Raw genomic sequence first — 16,420 nt, forward strand, 5'->3', positions numbered from 1 at the left:
GCAGAAGCAAATGGCAATTGGTATTGGGCCAAGAGGCAAAATAAAAAGCAACATAACAAAATGAAAATTGAAACCTTCTTGGTTAGCTTCTATTTGTAAATATACGGGTGGTACGTTTAGAGTATCCTTTTCTGATGGGAGTTCTAATCATTGAAGGAAAACAGGCATAAACTCTGAATTGTCTATTTATTGACAAAGAATAGGAGATGTTTCTCTTGCAGTGCAATGACCCAGTCCTGCTAACCCTTGGTGCAAATAGTCCCCTTGACATAAAATCTGTAGGCTTGAAATCAGGTTAGGAAGATGTCTAAATGAAACATACATTGCCATTAATGAACTGCTTCACATTAATAGTTCATATGTTATGTCACAGAGATGTGGTACATTGCTGCAAATTGGGAATGATCAACATTCAAGGGTTTTGAGGAGAAGTTTTGGTTTGGTTGGGGGTTAGGTTTTTTTTACATTTAATCAAAACTATATCCTATGTCTTCTCCTCAGCGGCTTGGAGGACAAAAATCACAGAACCATAGGACTGGAAGGGGGACCTGAAGAGGTCTGCTAGTCCAGTCCCCTGCACTCAAGGCAGGACAGAGTATTAGCTAGACCATCCCTGATAGGTGTTTGGAGATTTTTAAGAGCAGGTTAGACAATGACCGATTCCACAAACTCCCTAGGCAATTTATTCCAGTGCTTAACTACTGTGACAGGAAGTTTTTCCTAACATCCAACCTAAACAGCCCTTCCTGCAATTTAAGCCCATGATTTCTTGTCCTGTCCTCAGGTTAAAGAGAACAATTTTTCTTCCTCTTCCTTGTAACAACCTTTTATGTACTTGAAAACTGTTATCATATCGAGTTTTCTCTTTTCCAGACTAAACAAACCCAATTTTTTCCATCTTCCCTCATAGATCATGTTTTCTAGACCTTTAACCATTTTTGTTGCTCTTCCCTGGACTTTCTCCAGTATGTCCACATCCCTTCTGAAATGTGGCACTCAGAACTGGACACAATACTCCAGTTGAGGCCTAATCAGCATGGAGTAGAGCAGAAGAATTACTACTTGTCTTGCTTACAGCTCTCCTGGTAGCATCCTATCCAATCTTCTAAGTATTAGACAACCATTCACTTGAAGTTCTTGAACCCAATTACCTGCACACAGAGCAAAATATATTTATCAGCCTTGGCAAAACTTCTTGGTTTCCTTCTAGGAACTGGTTTAGCTGGAATGTATGTATGTATTTATTTATTTATTTTTGGATAGCAGAGATTTTTTGAAAGGACAGATTTTTAAAGATGCATATTGTATTGATGGATTTTCCACTTGGAAGTATCTCTGTTTAGTGCTACTAAATTTGGTGGGATTGACAAGAGACAAAGACACTATCCTATGTATGATATTTCACACTTAAGTAAATGCTCTCCTCTCATATATCTAATGCCAAGCCTTTGTATCCTCAGTACTGCTTTGTGTACTTCTACACAGTAATGGGAGGTGGACAATTAGCAACAGAAGTTTTTCATGAAGTGTGGAATTAATTAAAAAAAGTAAATTATTAACATGACACAGGATTTCAGTAACAGAGTAAAGGAACTGATTTTTTTAATATTGAAGAAGTTATGCCAAATATAGATAACTTAATTAATGAGAAATAAAGGCAAAGTAAGTGAAAAAGGACTTTCAGATTCCTTCCCACTGACAAAGTATACTGGTTGTGAGAGCTAGGTATTTGCTATAAACATAGCAGAAATCAGTAATAAAATCTCACTTGTAGCATTAAATTCAGTTGCATCCAAACCACTTATATGTTTAATCTGAAGATATATATTAGCAGTAAAGTTGGAAAACTTAATCTGCACATTTTCAGTCTGGAGCTGACCTTCAAATCTTATTTTCGTATTAACTCATTCACCAATGGCATAAAAATAAGGTCCTAGCAATATCTGTTGAAGAGCTGATTATCATCATTATTGGGAACTCTGCGGGACATGTACTTGGTTAAATAAGTTCTTAGTGCACATCTCCTAAAAGCCGAAGATCAAGGAGGGTCTATGAACAACAACACTGACGAATAATTTCAAAAGTAACTGATAAATGAAGAATTTAAAATAGCAACAAGCTCTGGGATTTAGTGATAGTTAAGTCATTAAAGACTTTACTAAAGCCGTCTCCACTGAATGACCGATGTGAAACCCGGTTGATGGGGGTCAGGTAGGTCAGAGTAAGAGAGAAATTCAAAACTAAGCCAAGAGGCACGTGCTCAAATAATTCAGAAACAAGTGAGAGCAAGGAAGTTAGAAAAAGTCCTAAAAATCAAAGGACCCAGGGTAATTTTTTGAAAATAGAAATCAGTTATTAACTAAAGAATGATTAAAAGTAGAGGAGAAGAATCATGGAAGCCAGAAAGTTATTAACATTAAAAATGGGGATGTCTGTAGAAGGAAACACATTTCTTTTTAAATAATTGGAAGGAGTACAATCCAAAAGGACAAACATTACATCTAATTTTACTGTAAGTATTGAAGCCATCACCTACACTAGTGAAACAGGCTCACAAAAAATAAATGGCAAAAGAGATGGAAATTGAAGGTTCATAAGGGATTAGCACAGCCAGCATCACACCTTGCAGGATGCAGAGCTGACGGACCACATCAAAAGTCGCATTAATAAATAGTCAGCTCATCCTAAGGGGGGAAACTTTCCAACAGAGCTTTTGGAAGAAGACATAAAAAATGAAATAAGTTTTTGAAAAAAGCAAGTAAGCGGTAACAGCTGAAACTGGCTTTTAAAGTAGGAAATGTTTTGGAGCCTAAGAATGCATCAGCTTGGAGATTTTCTTTCCTTTCACTGCCCACAGTTGGTCAGTGTTACATCAGGTATCTAACATGGTGCTTGTTTGCTGCTGGGATGATCCATGGAGAAAGAGGAGTTAATCATACAACATCAAAAAGTGTGCTGGGGATGTAACAAATGAAAACACAAGGTGGTTCTTGTTTATGATATCATTCAGATGTGACATGAGTGACTATTAAACAGTAGAGGGCATTGGGTAATAAAGGACAAGTGTTGGAGCAATAACAATTTGTGGATGTACAGTTATGGGATGTGTACAATTTGGTTCTAGTTTTTTTCAAGTATTAGGGTATGTCTACACTACGGGATTAATCCGAATTTATATAATTCAAATTTTGGAAACAGATTGTATAAAGTCGAATGTATGCGGCCACACTAAGCACATTAATTCGGCAGTGTGCATCCATGTACCGGGGCTAGCGTCGATTTCCGGAGCGTTGCACTGTGGGTAGCTATCCCATAGCTATCCCATAGTTCCCGCAGTCTCCCCCGCCCATTGGAATTCTGGGTTGAGATCCCAGTGCCTGATGGGGCAAAAAACATTATCGCAGGTGGTTCTGGGTACAGCCTCACCCCTGCCTCCATGAAAGCAAAGGCAGACAACCATTTCGCGCCTTTTTTCCTGGGTGAACAATGCAGACTCCATATCATGGCAAGCATGGAGCCCGCTCAGCTCAAGACAGCAGTCATGAACATTGTAAACACCTCGCACGTTCTCGTGCAGTTTATGCTGAGCAGGACCAGAAAAACGAGGCGAGGAAGAGGCGGCGATGGCAGCACAGCGACAAGCGTGATGAGGACATGGACACAGAATTCTCTCAAACCGCGGGCCCCGGTGCTTTGGAGATCATGATGTTAATGGGGCAAGTTCTATCCGTGGAACGCCGATTCTGGGCCTGGGAAACAAGCACAGACTGGTGGGACCGCATAGTGTTGCAGGTGTGGGACAATTCCCAGTGGCTGCGAAACTTTCGCATGCGTAAGGGCACTTTCATGGAACTTTGTGACTTGCTGTCCCCTGCCCTGAAGCGCCAGAATACCAAGATGAGAGCAGCCCTCACAATTGAGAAGCGAGTGGCCATAGCCCTGTGGAAGTTTGCAACGCCAGACAGCTACCGGTCAGTTGGGAATCAATTTGGGAGTGGGCAAATCTACTGTGGGGGCTGCTGTGATGCAAGTAGCCAAAGCAATCACTCAGGTGCTGCTACGAAAGGTAGTGATTCTGGGAAATGTGCAGGTCATAGTGGATGGCTTTGCTGCAATGGGATTCCCTAACTGTGGTGGGGCGATAAATGGAACCCATATCCCTATCGTGGCACCAGAGCACCAGGGTACCCAGTACATAAACCGCAAGGGGTACTTTTCAATGGTGCTGCAAGCACTTATGGATCACAAGGGACGTTTCACCCACATCAACGTGGGCTGACTGGGAAGAGTTCATGACGCTCGCGTCTTCAGGAACACTAATCTGTTTAAACGGCTGCAGCAAGGGACTTACTTCCCGGACCAGAAAATAATCATTGGGGATGTTGAAATGCCAGTAGTTATTCTTGAGGACCCAGCCTACCCCTTAATGCCATGGCTCATGAAGCCATACACAGGCAGCCTGGACAGGAGTCAGGAGCTGTTCAACTACAGGCTGAGCAAGTGCAGAATGGTGGTCGAATGTGCATTTGGCCATTTAAAAGGTCGCTGGTGATCGTTACTGACTCGCTCAGACCTCAGCCAAACCAATATCCCCATTGTTATTTCTGCTTGCTGTGTGCTCCACAATCTCTGTGAAAGTAAGGGGGAGACCTTTATGGCGGGGTGGGAGGCTGAGGCAAATCACCTGGCTGCTGATTACGCACAGCCAGACACCAGGGCGATTAGAAGAGCACACCAGGAAGCACTGTGCATCAGAGAAGCTTTGAAAACCAGTTTCATGACTGGCCAGGCTACAGTGTGAAATTTGTTTGTTTCCCCTTCATGAAAACCCGCCCCCTTTATTGACTCATTCTCTGTAAGGAACCGACCCTCCCCCTTCCCCCAGCTTGCTTTCAAAGGAAATAAAGTCACTGTCGTTTAAAAATCATTTATTCTTTATTAATTGATTATAAAAAGAGGGAGAGAATCCGGGTGGGGTTTGGGAGGAGGATCGGCGGGAAGGAAAAGGCCACTAAAAAAAGGTTAAAAAAATGACAGCCTTTTGCTTGGGCTGTCCACTGTGGTGGAATGAGAGGGTGTATGGAGCTTCTCCCCCCCGCCCCCCGCGTTCTTACACATCTGGGTGAGGAGGCTATGGAATATGGTGAGGGGGGAGGGGAGTTATACAGGGGCTGTAGCGGCACTCTGTTATCCTGCTGCTGTTCCTGAAGCTCCACCAGACGCCAGAGCATGTGTTTGCTCACACAGCAGCCCCAGCATTGCATCCTGCCTCCTCTGATCTTCCTGCCGCCACCTCTCATCTCGAGCGTCCCTCCTGTCCTCACGTTGGTCCCTCCTGTCCTCATGTTCACTGGCTTCTTTCCTATACTTTGAAACCGTGTCCTTCCACTCATTCAGATGAGCTCTTTCACTGCAGATGGATTCCATGATTTCTGCGAACATCTTGTCTCGCGTCTTCTTTTTCTGACACATTATCTGAGATAGCCTTCGGGACGGAGGAGGGAGGCTTGAAAAATTTGCAGCTGCTGGTGGGAGGGGAAAAAAGGAGAGAATTTTTTAAAAAGATACATTTTGCAGAACAATGCTTATACTCTTTCACGGTGACCAACACTATTCACATTACATAGCACATGTGATTTCTGAGCAAGGTCGCATTTTGCCTCTTAAGATTGGGTGCCTGTGGCTTTGCTGCTGGAGATCACAGACGCAGGTGCGGGTAACAGAATTCGGCTTGCATGCGGCCATGGTAAGCCATTGTCTTTCGGCTTCTGCGCCCTCCTTTCCCACATACCAAGCAAAGCCTGTTGAGTGCTGTGGTTTTCCTGTTAACCTTCAGCAGCAGAAAACAAACTAACCCCACCCCCCATCCAATTATCTGGATGATCGCTTTACCCCTCCCCCCACCACGTGGCTGGTATCAGGGAAGATCCCTGCTAGCCAAACGCGAAAAGCTCTGGGCCAATGTCCCCCTTCTCCCTCGCTTGGCTAACTGCAGGGAAGGATTTCTTTTCAGCCACAGGCAAACAGCCCAGTAAGAATGGCCACCTCTGTCCCCTTAATTAAATTCCCATATTTCAACCAAGTTACCATGAGCGATATCACTCTCCTGAGGATTACACAGCGAGATAAAGAACGGATGTTGCTTAAATGCCAGCAAACCGGGACCATACGCTGCCAGGCTTTGTCATGCAATGATACCAGATTACTTGCTGCAAGCATGGCGTGGTCAAGTGTCCTACCATGGAGGATGGAATAAGGCTGCACTGCCCAGAAACCTTGTGGCAAGGCTTTTGGAGTACCTCTTGGAGAGCTTCATGGAGATGTCCCTGGAGGATTTCCGCTCCATCCCCAGACACGTTAACAGACTTTTCCAATAGCTGTACTGGCCGCGAATGCATCCCAAGTCCTCAGGGCAAAGTAATCATTAAAAAACGCTTGCTTTTAAAACAAGTTTTATATTTTAAAAGGTAAACTCACCTGAGGTCCTTTCCATGGGGTCATGGTCTTGGATACTGGGTTAGGAGGGTACTTCAGTCAGGCTGAGAAAAAGATCCTGGCTGTTGGGGGGAACGGAGTGCTGGGTGCTCTCCGCAAGCTCGTCGTCCTCCTCCTCTTCCCCGTCTGCAGAATCCTCAGGTGTAGCTGATGAGATTATCCCCGCCTCAGAATCCATGGTAAGAGGTGGGGTAGTGGTGGCGGCCACCCCTAGAATTGCATGCAGCTCGGCGTAGAAGTGGCATGTCCGCAGCTCTGACCTGGAGCAACCGTTTGCCTCCTTTGTTTTTTGATAGGCTTGTCTGAGCTCCTTGACTTTCATGCGGCACTGATCTGAGTCCCTATTGTGGCCTCTCTCCATCATGCCCTTGGAGATTTTTTCAAAAGTTATGGCATTTCGTCTTTTCGAACGAAGTTCTGCTAGCACTGAATCCTCTCCCCATATAGCAATCAGATCCAGTACCTCCCGTACAGTCCGTGCTGGTGCTCTTTTTCGATTATCGGCCTGCATGGTTACCTGTGCTGATGACCTCGCTGTGGTCACCTGTGCTCTCCACGCTGGGCAAACAGGAAATAAAATTCAAATGTTCGCGGGGCTTTTCCTGTCTACCTGGCCAGTGCATCCGAGTTCAGATTGCTGTCCAGAGCGATCACAATGGCGCACTGTGGGATAGCTCCCGGAGGCCAATACCATCGAATTGTGGCCACACTAACCCTAATTCGAAATGACAATATCGATTTTGGCACTATTCCGCTCGTCGGGGTGGAGTACAGAAATCTATTTTAAGAGCCCTTTATTTAGAAATAAATGGCTTCGTTGTGTGGACGTGTGCAGGGTTAATTCGATTTAACTCTGCTAAATCCGAATTAAAGTCAAAGTGTAGACCAGGCCTTAAATTAGTTCACTTCTAGTTCACCATTCTAGTTCACTAGAAATGTTTTTTAGGACTGTACTGAGTTCTGTATATGCCTTCCCACTCATTTTGTTTCTTTCAAAAGTAATTTGTAAGTACGACATAGACAAGATACTTATTCTAGTAGCTCTGTTTGACCCAAGTCTTTTGTTTTCTGCAAGTTACAGAACTTGTCAACCCTCAACAAAGGGTCTCTTTTTGCAAAGACAGCAGACAGCCCAACCTAGATTAAACTGGCATGGATGTAAATTCCTGAAAAGGGTATCTTTAATTTTTTTTTTTTTTTTTTTTTTTTGGAGATTTCTGATGTTAAAGTTATGCACCTTGGATACCATAAATTGTTTAAACTGCTTGAATTAGAAAATATTTCATCACAAGACACTTGTTCAAAGCCTATATTTTAACACACATTCCACTATCAAAGGTCCCATTGCACTGTAAAGCTATTTCTCACTATATCTCTCATACCATTGCTCCACTGACGCACAGGTTCTAAGGCAGTGGTTCTCAAACTTTTGTACTGGTGACCCCTTTCACACAGCAAGCCTCTGAGTGTGACCTCCCCACTTATAAATTAAAAATACTTTAAAAATATTTAACAGTATTATAAATGCTGGAGGTGAAGTGGGGTTTGGAGTGGAGGATGACCGCTTGCGACCACTCATGTAATAACCTCGTGACCCCCTGAGGGGTCACAACCCCGAGTTTGAGAACCCTTGCTCTAAGGTCATGCAATGGTAAAAGCTGCAATCAGACCCTAGGAGTCCTGACTCCCAGTCTATGCGTATGGTCATAGCCCATATACCCTCCCCAGTTCTTTCCATTGATTGGCCTGGCTAGGAGTATCAGAAGTCTGAGAAAGTATAATCCCAGTACTCGTAAACCATACATTTTAAAGCCTGCCTCCATTAGGCACTCTGCCCCTTTGAAAATATATAAAACAGCTTATTTTGTAATTGAATGCTATTTAAAGTAAAAATATTGATTCCAAACATGCCTTTTCTACTGGGTAAAATGGCCAAATTTAACCATGCTGATGTGTTCCAGTATCCGTTAAATCACTGTGTTCATTTCCAGGCATTAGGAAAAATACTGAGAACTCTCTAATGTTGGTTTATGTGGAAGGAGGAGACATATTAAACTTATAAGGGGAACAGCCTGTGTCCAGTACTCCAGTTAGAATCTTCTTCATTTCTTTATAATTTCTCTATACATGTTATAGAGATTTATCAAATAATGTCAGCTCAGCAGTGCAAAAAAAACCCCCTCCCTTGGTCTTAAGAAACGACTTTGAGGACTCTTGCATAACAAGTTGATGTATAGAAGTTCTCTGATCATCCCCTTTGATTTTTTAATGAAGCAGTTCTGGGAATTTTTCTTTTATCTGAAGTGCAATAAGGATCAAAATGCTAGTTGTAACTTGTTGAGCCTCAATGCTTGCTGTTGAACAGTTATACTCAGCATCTGGATAAAACAAAAAATCTCTGAATTAAATATGGAAGAATATTAGTACAATGCTATCCAAGGAATGCATTAACCTCTGTTTTCACAGGCTTATTTCTTAACCATAAAATTGTCCATAAGCTGAAATTTTTCACACATCAGTCCAAGGAGTGAATTTTTAACAATTTGTGGGGAAGTGAAAATTAATTTTGCCTGCTGGAAAGGTTAATGCTGTCTCAGCTTTGTGCACCTGCTGTCCATAAACAGTCTTATTCATACAGGGCCATAGCTGAGCATAATGTTTTATGGACAAATAAGAAATACAGTCCATGCTCCAAGAAACTTGGTCAATGTCAATTAAACCTTACTTATTTTGTTCTACTGACTTGCAGTATTCTCTCCTCAAACTAAAACTAACTATGGACTATTGTGCCTTCTGTTATGATGCTCCATACACTTAAGATACTCTTTTCCTGCAGAGTGACAAGCAATCTTGCTCTACAACCTCAAAATCTCCTAGAAATATATTTTTCAGTATCTTTCACCAAATAGCATCTGTCTTTGCTCTTATGCCTCACCTCATAATCACTTAATTTAGCTCTTGTTTTGTTATTTCACACTGTAATTGACAAAGAGAAAATACATTTTTAATTTTTCTAATTTAGGTATTAAGCTCTTCTTCCCAGAAACCTTGTCTTAATACATGCCTTTAAAATGTTGCGCACACACTAATGGCGATAAAAGAAAAATACTAACTGCCCAACTTTTGCATGGAAATTGCTGTTGTAGCAATGCACAATAGGTGTACTTCTGCTTTTATTGATACAGTCAACTTTGTTTTTGGAGTATTGGGTACAGTACCTAAAATCAGAAGCAATGTTTGAATAAAGTTTTGAAGATGCACTCTCAGGTGAGTCATATCAATAAAAGACATGTTTCTGATGAATATAAATTCTTGAAGGATTGTGAAATAGTTTCTTTTGGCCGGTTGTTATGAATATATAGAGAAGAATTGTTAGAGGTCTAAAACTTAAATATAATTATACTTCTTGCTTTTTAGAGAGCATATTGTGGCCAGTGCAGTGAAAGGATATGGGGTCTCGGAAGGCAAGGCTACAAGTGTATCAACTGCAAATTGCTGGTCCATAAACGCTGTCACATACTTGTTCCACTGACCTGCAAAAGGCATATGGTAAGTTTGTATTCTGTATAAAGCTAATGTGTTTTACCACCTCCAAGTTCTTTATTTCCAAAGAGTATTTCCTAACTGACAAAATGATGTTCTTGTATGCAGGTCACCAGGTTTGTAAATGGAGAAGGGGAGGGTGTGTGTTTTGTGATCAATGAAGACAGAGTGAGGAAAGCAGACCTTTGTGCTGTGAATAAATACAGACAGACTTGGATTTAAAGTTCTTATTAGTTCACAAGAAAGTATTTATTTCACAGATATATATGAAGAACACAGTTCGAAAAAATGTTTTCAGTTGTATCCTTTGTCTCATGGGAATTTCTGCTGAATTAAGAAGCTCTTTTTTGTTTTTACATCTCCATTTGTCATTTAGACATCTCCCCGGGGTCCTGCTGCCATTTTAAACTCAATCCATTAAATACTCACCTTCTCCTGATCTGCTTACCCATCTCCTTTATCTATTTGTATTGACAACTCCAGTATACTTTCAATCGTAGACTCAAAACTTTGGTGTCCTCTCCTTCCAATCCTCAGCCTCCTCCAAACCTGTCCTGTATTCGGTATCTTACTAGTTACTTTGGTTTCTTCCTCTTTAATATCAACCAAATCCATCTTTTCCTCACCATTCCAACTACTGAAACACTTTTTCCATACATTGCCTTGATTACTTGATTCTTTGCCATCCTATTCATTCCTGCTTATGTGGAGATTATATTTGAGTCAAACATACTTGCTACTATATCTGCTCTAACAGTTCTACATGTCTTATATTAATGGTTGAGAACCCGTTACAAGAAGAAAACTAAAACTTTTATGTCCTTTATTAATGAATGCAAGACCTTTTGGAACAATGGCAGTATTTCTTATTTTTAGCTGGGGCAGGGAATATGCTGATGCTTTAGACTGTCTATATAAATTCACACTAAACCTGGATATATGGAATGGCTGCAGTTTCAGATGATACAGTCTCAGAAATCTTAAATTCTGTTTGTGTGTATTTTACAGTAAAATATGCTGGATTTAGTTTTAAAAGAGAATTATTAAACATGAGATTTGTTTACACTGCATTGTGCAGGGGGCAGATGGACTTTTTTGTAGAGGCTTTTTATAATTCATTACAAACCATTCATGTTCTGATAAGTATCTGTAATAACCCATTACCTGTCCTGGAAGCTTCAAGTGTAAATTTCTAGCTGTAAATTATCTATATAACAAGACAAACTTGTTTAAAACCTTTAGGAAGCCATATTCAGATGGCATAAAACAGATTACATTAATTGATGGATATTTTTTCTGTAAATTCTGTATTTGCCAGGATTCGGTCATGCCTTCCCAGGAACCTCAATTAGATGATAAAAATGATGAAGTTGACCTCCCCTCAGAAGAAACTGATGGAAGTAGGTATTTTTCTCCACTAGTGTAGAATTGATATACTTGCACTTCTGGATGTAACTATAGTCATAATAGGAACCATGATACTAACTCTCAGTGCTACCATTATTAGTAATAGTAATTTTTAGTATGTTTGCCATGTTGGTTCCAGGATATGTGAGACACAAGGTACGTGAGGTAATATCTTTTATCGGATCAAATTCTGTTTGTGAAAGGTACACAGGCTTTCAAACTACACAGAGCTCTTCTTCAGGACTGGGGAAGGAAATCGGAGTGTCTGAACTAAATACAAGTTTGGGATAGATTGTAGGAGGACGTTTTAAATGGAGTGGGCAGTAAAGATTAGACTATTATGCAAAAGCAGTTTGAAATCGCCCATTAGAGGTTAGCAAGCAGGTGTGTATTATAAATTGTTGTAATGAGCCATGAAACCAGTGTCTAGCAGTGTTCTGAATTTAAGTTTTTAGCAGGAGCAATGGAAGCTCCCTAAAACTGGGTAGGGGGAGCCACCGGTGCCCGAACAATGGCCACGCTGCCTCGATGCCCCATCCTCTGCTCGCTCCTCCTTCCCTCCCCCTTATCCTTATCCCCTTATGATTGTTTGGTTTCACCCACTTAGTTGTTGTTGTTTTGTTGTTGAGGCATTTGATGCACTGATTAAATACGCCATGTTGTGATAGGCAAGTGTAGGACATATGATTCTTGCAAAGTGTGTTGTGAGGGGCATTGATCATTGTAGCAGTGAAGTATGTCTGCAGGTTTTGCATCTGTTTTTATGGCAGGGTCTGATGCCCCTTTGAGTTGGTGTGTCCTGGTCTGTGGGGAACTTCCTTCTGATGGTGAGATTGGCGTGATTAGGGAGGAGTTTGAAGGCCAAAAGAGGGGGTTCAGGAAACATTTCTTTCAGGAACTGGTCCCCATCAAATGTGAGTTGTAATTATTTGATGATACCCTGTATGGGTTCCAGTGCGGTTTGATAGGTGATCACTAGGTGTGTGTAGTCAGTGGGTTTTTTCTGTATTGAAGCAGATTCTCCTCTGGTATTTGGGTGGCCCTTTCTGTGATGCAATCTACTTCTCTGATGGAGTGTAAATTAGGTAACCAGATGTCCTGATTTTATAGGGACAGTCCCGATTTTTGGGTCTTTTTCTTATATAGGGTCCTATTACTCCCCCACCCCCGTCCCGATTTTTCACACTTGCTGTCTGGTCACCCTAAGTGTAAATTGGTCCAATAAAAGATATAACCTCATCTACCTTGTCTCTCTAATAATTAGTATTACAGTAGTACCTCGTGGATCAGGACTCCATCGTGCTAGGTATTATATACACATGTAATAGAATCCTTGTCCCAAAAATCCTACATTCTTGCCATGCACTCTGCCTCAGTTGTCCTATATGTAAAATGGGGGTTGTAAGGCTGAATCAGTTAGTTTGTAGAGCATTTTAAGGAAGGTGCTATAGAAAGGTCTAAAGGTGTGTAAGTTTGGGGGTGGGTGGGGTAGTAGTTTTTCACAAATTTTAGAGCCTACAGCTTGTAAATTTGTTATAAATATACATTTCTAGTTAACTTGGTAATATTTGCAAGGAGTACAGAGGCAGCTGAGTATGTTACGGAAAGGGAGATCTTTAGCCTTCAGGTTAGGATGTCTGACTATTTGTACATTAAGATGTCTGTAACCACTCCTACCTCAAGGCTTCATCTTTCATCCACAGTCTTTCTTACTGAAGAGGACTGGATAGGACACTCTGGGCCTGTCAAACATGGTTCAGCAAGTTAAAAGGTTCACTGTTAAGTGCCAAAAGGTTCCTCTTCCCCTATTCCAGTGTTGAACCCTCTTCAGCACCCTTAGTATGTGCTATCAGGATTATGACAACTAAGTCTCTAAGGTGCCACAAGTACTCCTGTTCTAACTAAGTGAAAGAATCCTACCTAATGTCCCATGGGGCAAAGTAAACTGATTTTATGATTTTTCTGCTATGTGCAGGATAGTCTTGGCAATCTACTTGTTCTGTTTATCCACTTTGTCTTGCAGTCCCTTACATTCCTTCAACCCGGAAACATGACAACATTAAAGATGACTCTGAGGTATTTTTAAGTTTATTTTTAAATTAATATTTACATTTTCTGTACATAATGTAGCTATAGTTTATAGACCGTGTTTTCTTCTTACTGTATATCTCCTTTTTTTTTTCTAGTAGAGGAAATCTGGGTCTCCCACCCCAAAATAATGTATTTGGTGATTTTAATGGATTTCTCAGAGTTTCTTTTGTTTTCTGTTTATGTTGTCTCGATCACAAAGTGTGAAAGACTCTGTTTCCCCATTCATATTGGAACAACTATGATTTATCTGAGGGTTGCAATTTATTGGTCCTTGCCTCGGAATTAGCAGCTTACAGTGGCTTAACATTATTTCAGTTCTTTGCTGTTCTCCTCTCTAATACATGTACACTGCTTATCACCCTCAGGCCACCCCTCCACAGACTAAAATTATGAATCTTGGTCCAGTGTCACTGACAATGTAAGTCATTATCTATCCGGTTTGCTCTGAAATTTTGCAGATAAATAATACGCACTCAATTATAAAGGGCCCCAAAGAAATAAAAGTAGAATAATGTACGCGTACGTTTTATTTTTTAGTTCTTTTGTAGAGGGTCTAGCAGCCTCTCTGCAGACAAAGAATGTTATTCCCATGGAGCACTTTGACAAATCCCAGTGCACTTTAAATAAACCTAACAGGCTTCAAAACAATAGTTTTAAAAATGCTGCTGGCATATTTAAAATAAATAAAGGGCACTTTACAGTTTGGATTCCCCCTTTCAACAAAACTGCTCTGTCTATTCTCCACTACAATCACTGCCACTGCCAGTAATTCACACATGAATGGTTCTGGTTATTGCATAGATTGCCTTGCTTTCGATCATATATGTTTTTAAGAATCATCTTAAGTAAACACAGAGAGCCTAAAATGTGTAAAAATTTAGTTACATTATCTGAAATTGTTTGTTTGTTTATTTATGTTGCAGTAGGACCAAAAGGCCCAATCAAAATTGAGGTCCTCTTGTGCTAGGTGCTGTACAAATGCATAGGAAGACACCTGGCCCTTGCCCTAATCAGCTGTTCCCATTTTTTCTACCTTGTAGATGAGTGCTACTAAATTGAAATAGCATATCCCGCACAGAGAGGATGTGGCATGCTGGAACCTTGCTGACTAGAACCTTTAAGCTCAGTGCAATCTCTTTTAATAACAGTCAATCCTAGATCAAGACTCCTTATATAAACACTTCCCATAGATCGGCAGAACCTTGATCTGGCTACTAGTACAGTAGTATGAGGTCAAATAAAAATAGACCATCAAAAGTGTTGAAGCATTATAAACATTGGTAACGGGGTATAACTGGGGCACATACTGTACTTTTGCTTAACTCTTTCCGACTGCTTGATTTTGAATGTCTCAATCTGTCATTTCCAGTCAGCAAAATTGTGTGGTTTTATTTAATGCCAAGACATCTCTCCAGGGGACAAAATAGTTATTTCTATCTTCTTTAATAAAGCTTCAATCAAAATAATATATTCTCCATTTTGAAATCTCTTCCACAAATATTCACTCTTGGGAAATCAGCATGGTCCTGACCAGCAACTTGAATTTCGCTACAGCTGTAGTGTGTTTGACATACCCTGAAACTGCTTAACCTCATGCCAAGGCAGATGTACTCAATTAGCAGAGTATAGTTTCTGTATCTTTCTTTCTGCTTAGATCTTCTTTATTAATTTGTATCTCCGTATCTTTCAGAATGTGCAAGACACTGTTCACTCACATACAGAGCTCTAGCCCAGAAGGGCTAACAATCCAAGAATTGAATTCAGACCCTCTTTGCTTGGTCAGAGTCTTTCATTTTCCGGAGTAGGAAATACAAGAATTTTCATGTGGATGGATACTATATAGCTGTAACCAAAATCCTGTGAATGAGTATTTAAAAAAAAAAAAATAATTGGAATTTCCAGGGCTTACAGTTATACAGAAAACCTAAAGTGGAAATGTTTAATGCTTAGAAATGAGTGCTCAGTGACACAAAACTTTTTTCCACTGTGTGAATAATAAGAGTTGCATACCATTTCCCTTGTCCTGATTTTTATCATCAGAAAAGGAACCTGGTTATAGGACTCTTATTTTAAATTTGTCTCTGTCTGACTTTGGATTTTTATCACCTTAGGATTTAAGTCTCTGAGGATCTGTCTTGACTAGGAAAAGTGGTTGTGTTTAGCTATAATGTATAAAGTAAGCATGACATAAACTTGACCACTTTTTCAAGACAAAAGCTCCATGTGGGGAACCTGACTGGATCAAAACTTGGTAATGTAATACAGACCCTGTCACCTCTAGGCCATTAATGTAAATTTCTGCTCTGAGCTGTATAAAATAAAAGCTGATTCCAAGGCAGTGGGTTCTACAGGCACACTGTACAAATGTAGAAACTGGTTTGCATGTTAAAAAGCAAGTTACCCCAGTAAAAAACAGATATGTAATAATCTTAGATGATAGGTCTGCCTGGAACTGTTGGCTCTGTCGCATGGTAGACTTCCTGGCTGGTTGTTTTGAACAACCAGCATGTCAGGCACTGGCAAACCAGCCACCATTGGCCAAAATAGCACTTTAGTATAATGGCACTTTACATGGTGTGGTGAGCTGCTGAGGATAATTGCATAGATATGTATGGTCCTGCAGCAGTTCACCTGCAGAATATGGGAACATTCAGAATTTATTCTTAGTAACATATTTTTAATTAAGGTGAAATGTTCAGCAAGCTATTCCCTTGAAAAAAAACAACTGGCACCCATAATAGCAAGTAGAAAATTTATACCAAGGAAGGGTAAAAAAAAAAAAGACTTGTTTTAGGGCTGTGTCATTCTTGTACTATTTGACAAATGGGTGTTTGACTAGCGTGCACATTGAGCAAATCCTGAGACTGTTCAGAGGTTAAACTTG

The 16,420-nt window shown here is 40.7% G+C and overlaps 1 protein-coding gene across 4 annotated transcripts in view; it reads left to right on the plus strand.

The window, feature by feature from the left end:
- Window positions 1–16,420, plus strand: part of PRKCZ (protein kinase C zeta) — a 158,890-nt gene that overhangs the window by 96,527 nt on the left and 45,943 nt on the right. For all 4 annotated transcript variants that reach the window (XM_054009539.1, XM_054009537.1, XM_054009538.1 and 1 more), the window contains 3 exons: window positions 9,913–10,044; window positions 11,357–11,438; window positions 13,469–13,521. In XM_054009539.1, coding sequence (XP_053865514.1) covers window positions 9,913–10,044; window positions 11,357–11,438; window positions 13,469–13,521 — 267 coding nt within the window. The remainder of the gene's footprint in view (window positions 1–9,912; window positions 10,045–11,356; window positions 11,439–13,468; window positions 13,522–16,420) is intronic.

The sequence above is a fragment of the Malaclemys terrapin genome, chromosome 19 (assembly GCF_027887155.1).
Source record: "Malaclemys terrapin pileata isolate rMalTer1 chromosome 19, rMalTer1.hap1, whole genome shotgun sequence".
Classification (NCBI taxonomy): domain Eukaryota; kingdom Metazoa; phylum Chordata; order Testudines; family Emydidae; genus Malaclemys; species Malaclemys terrapin.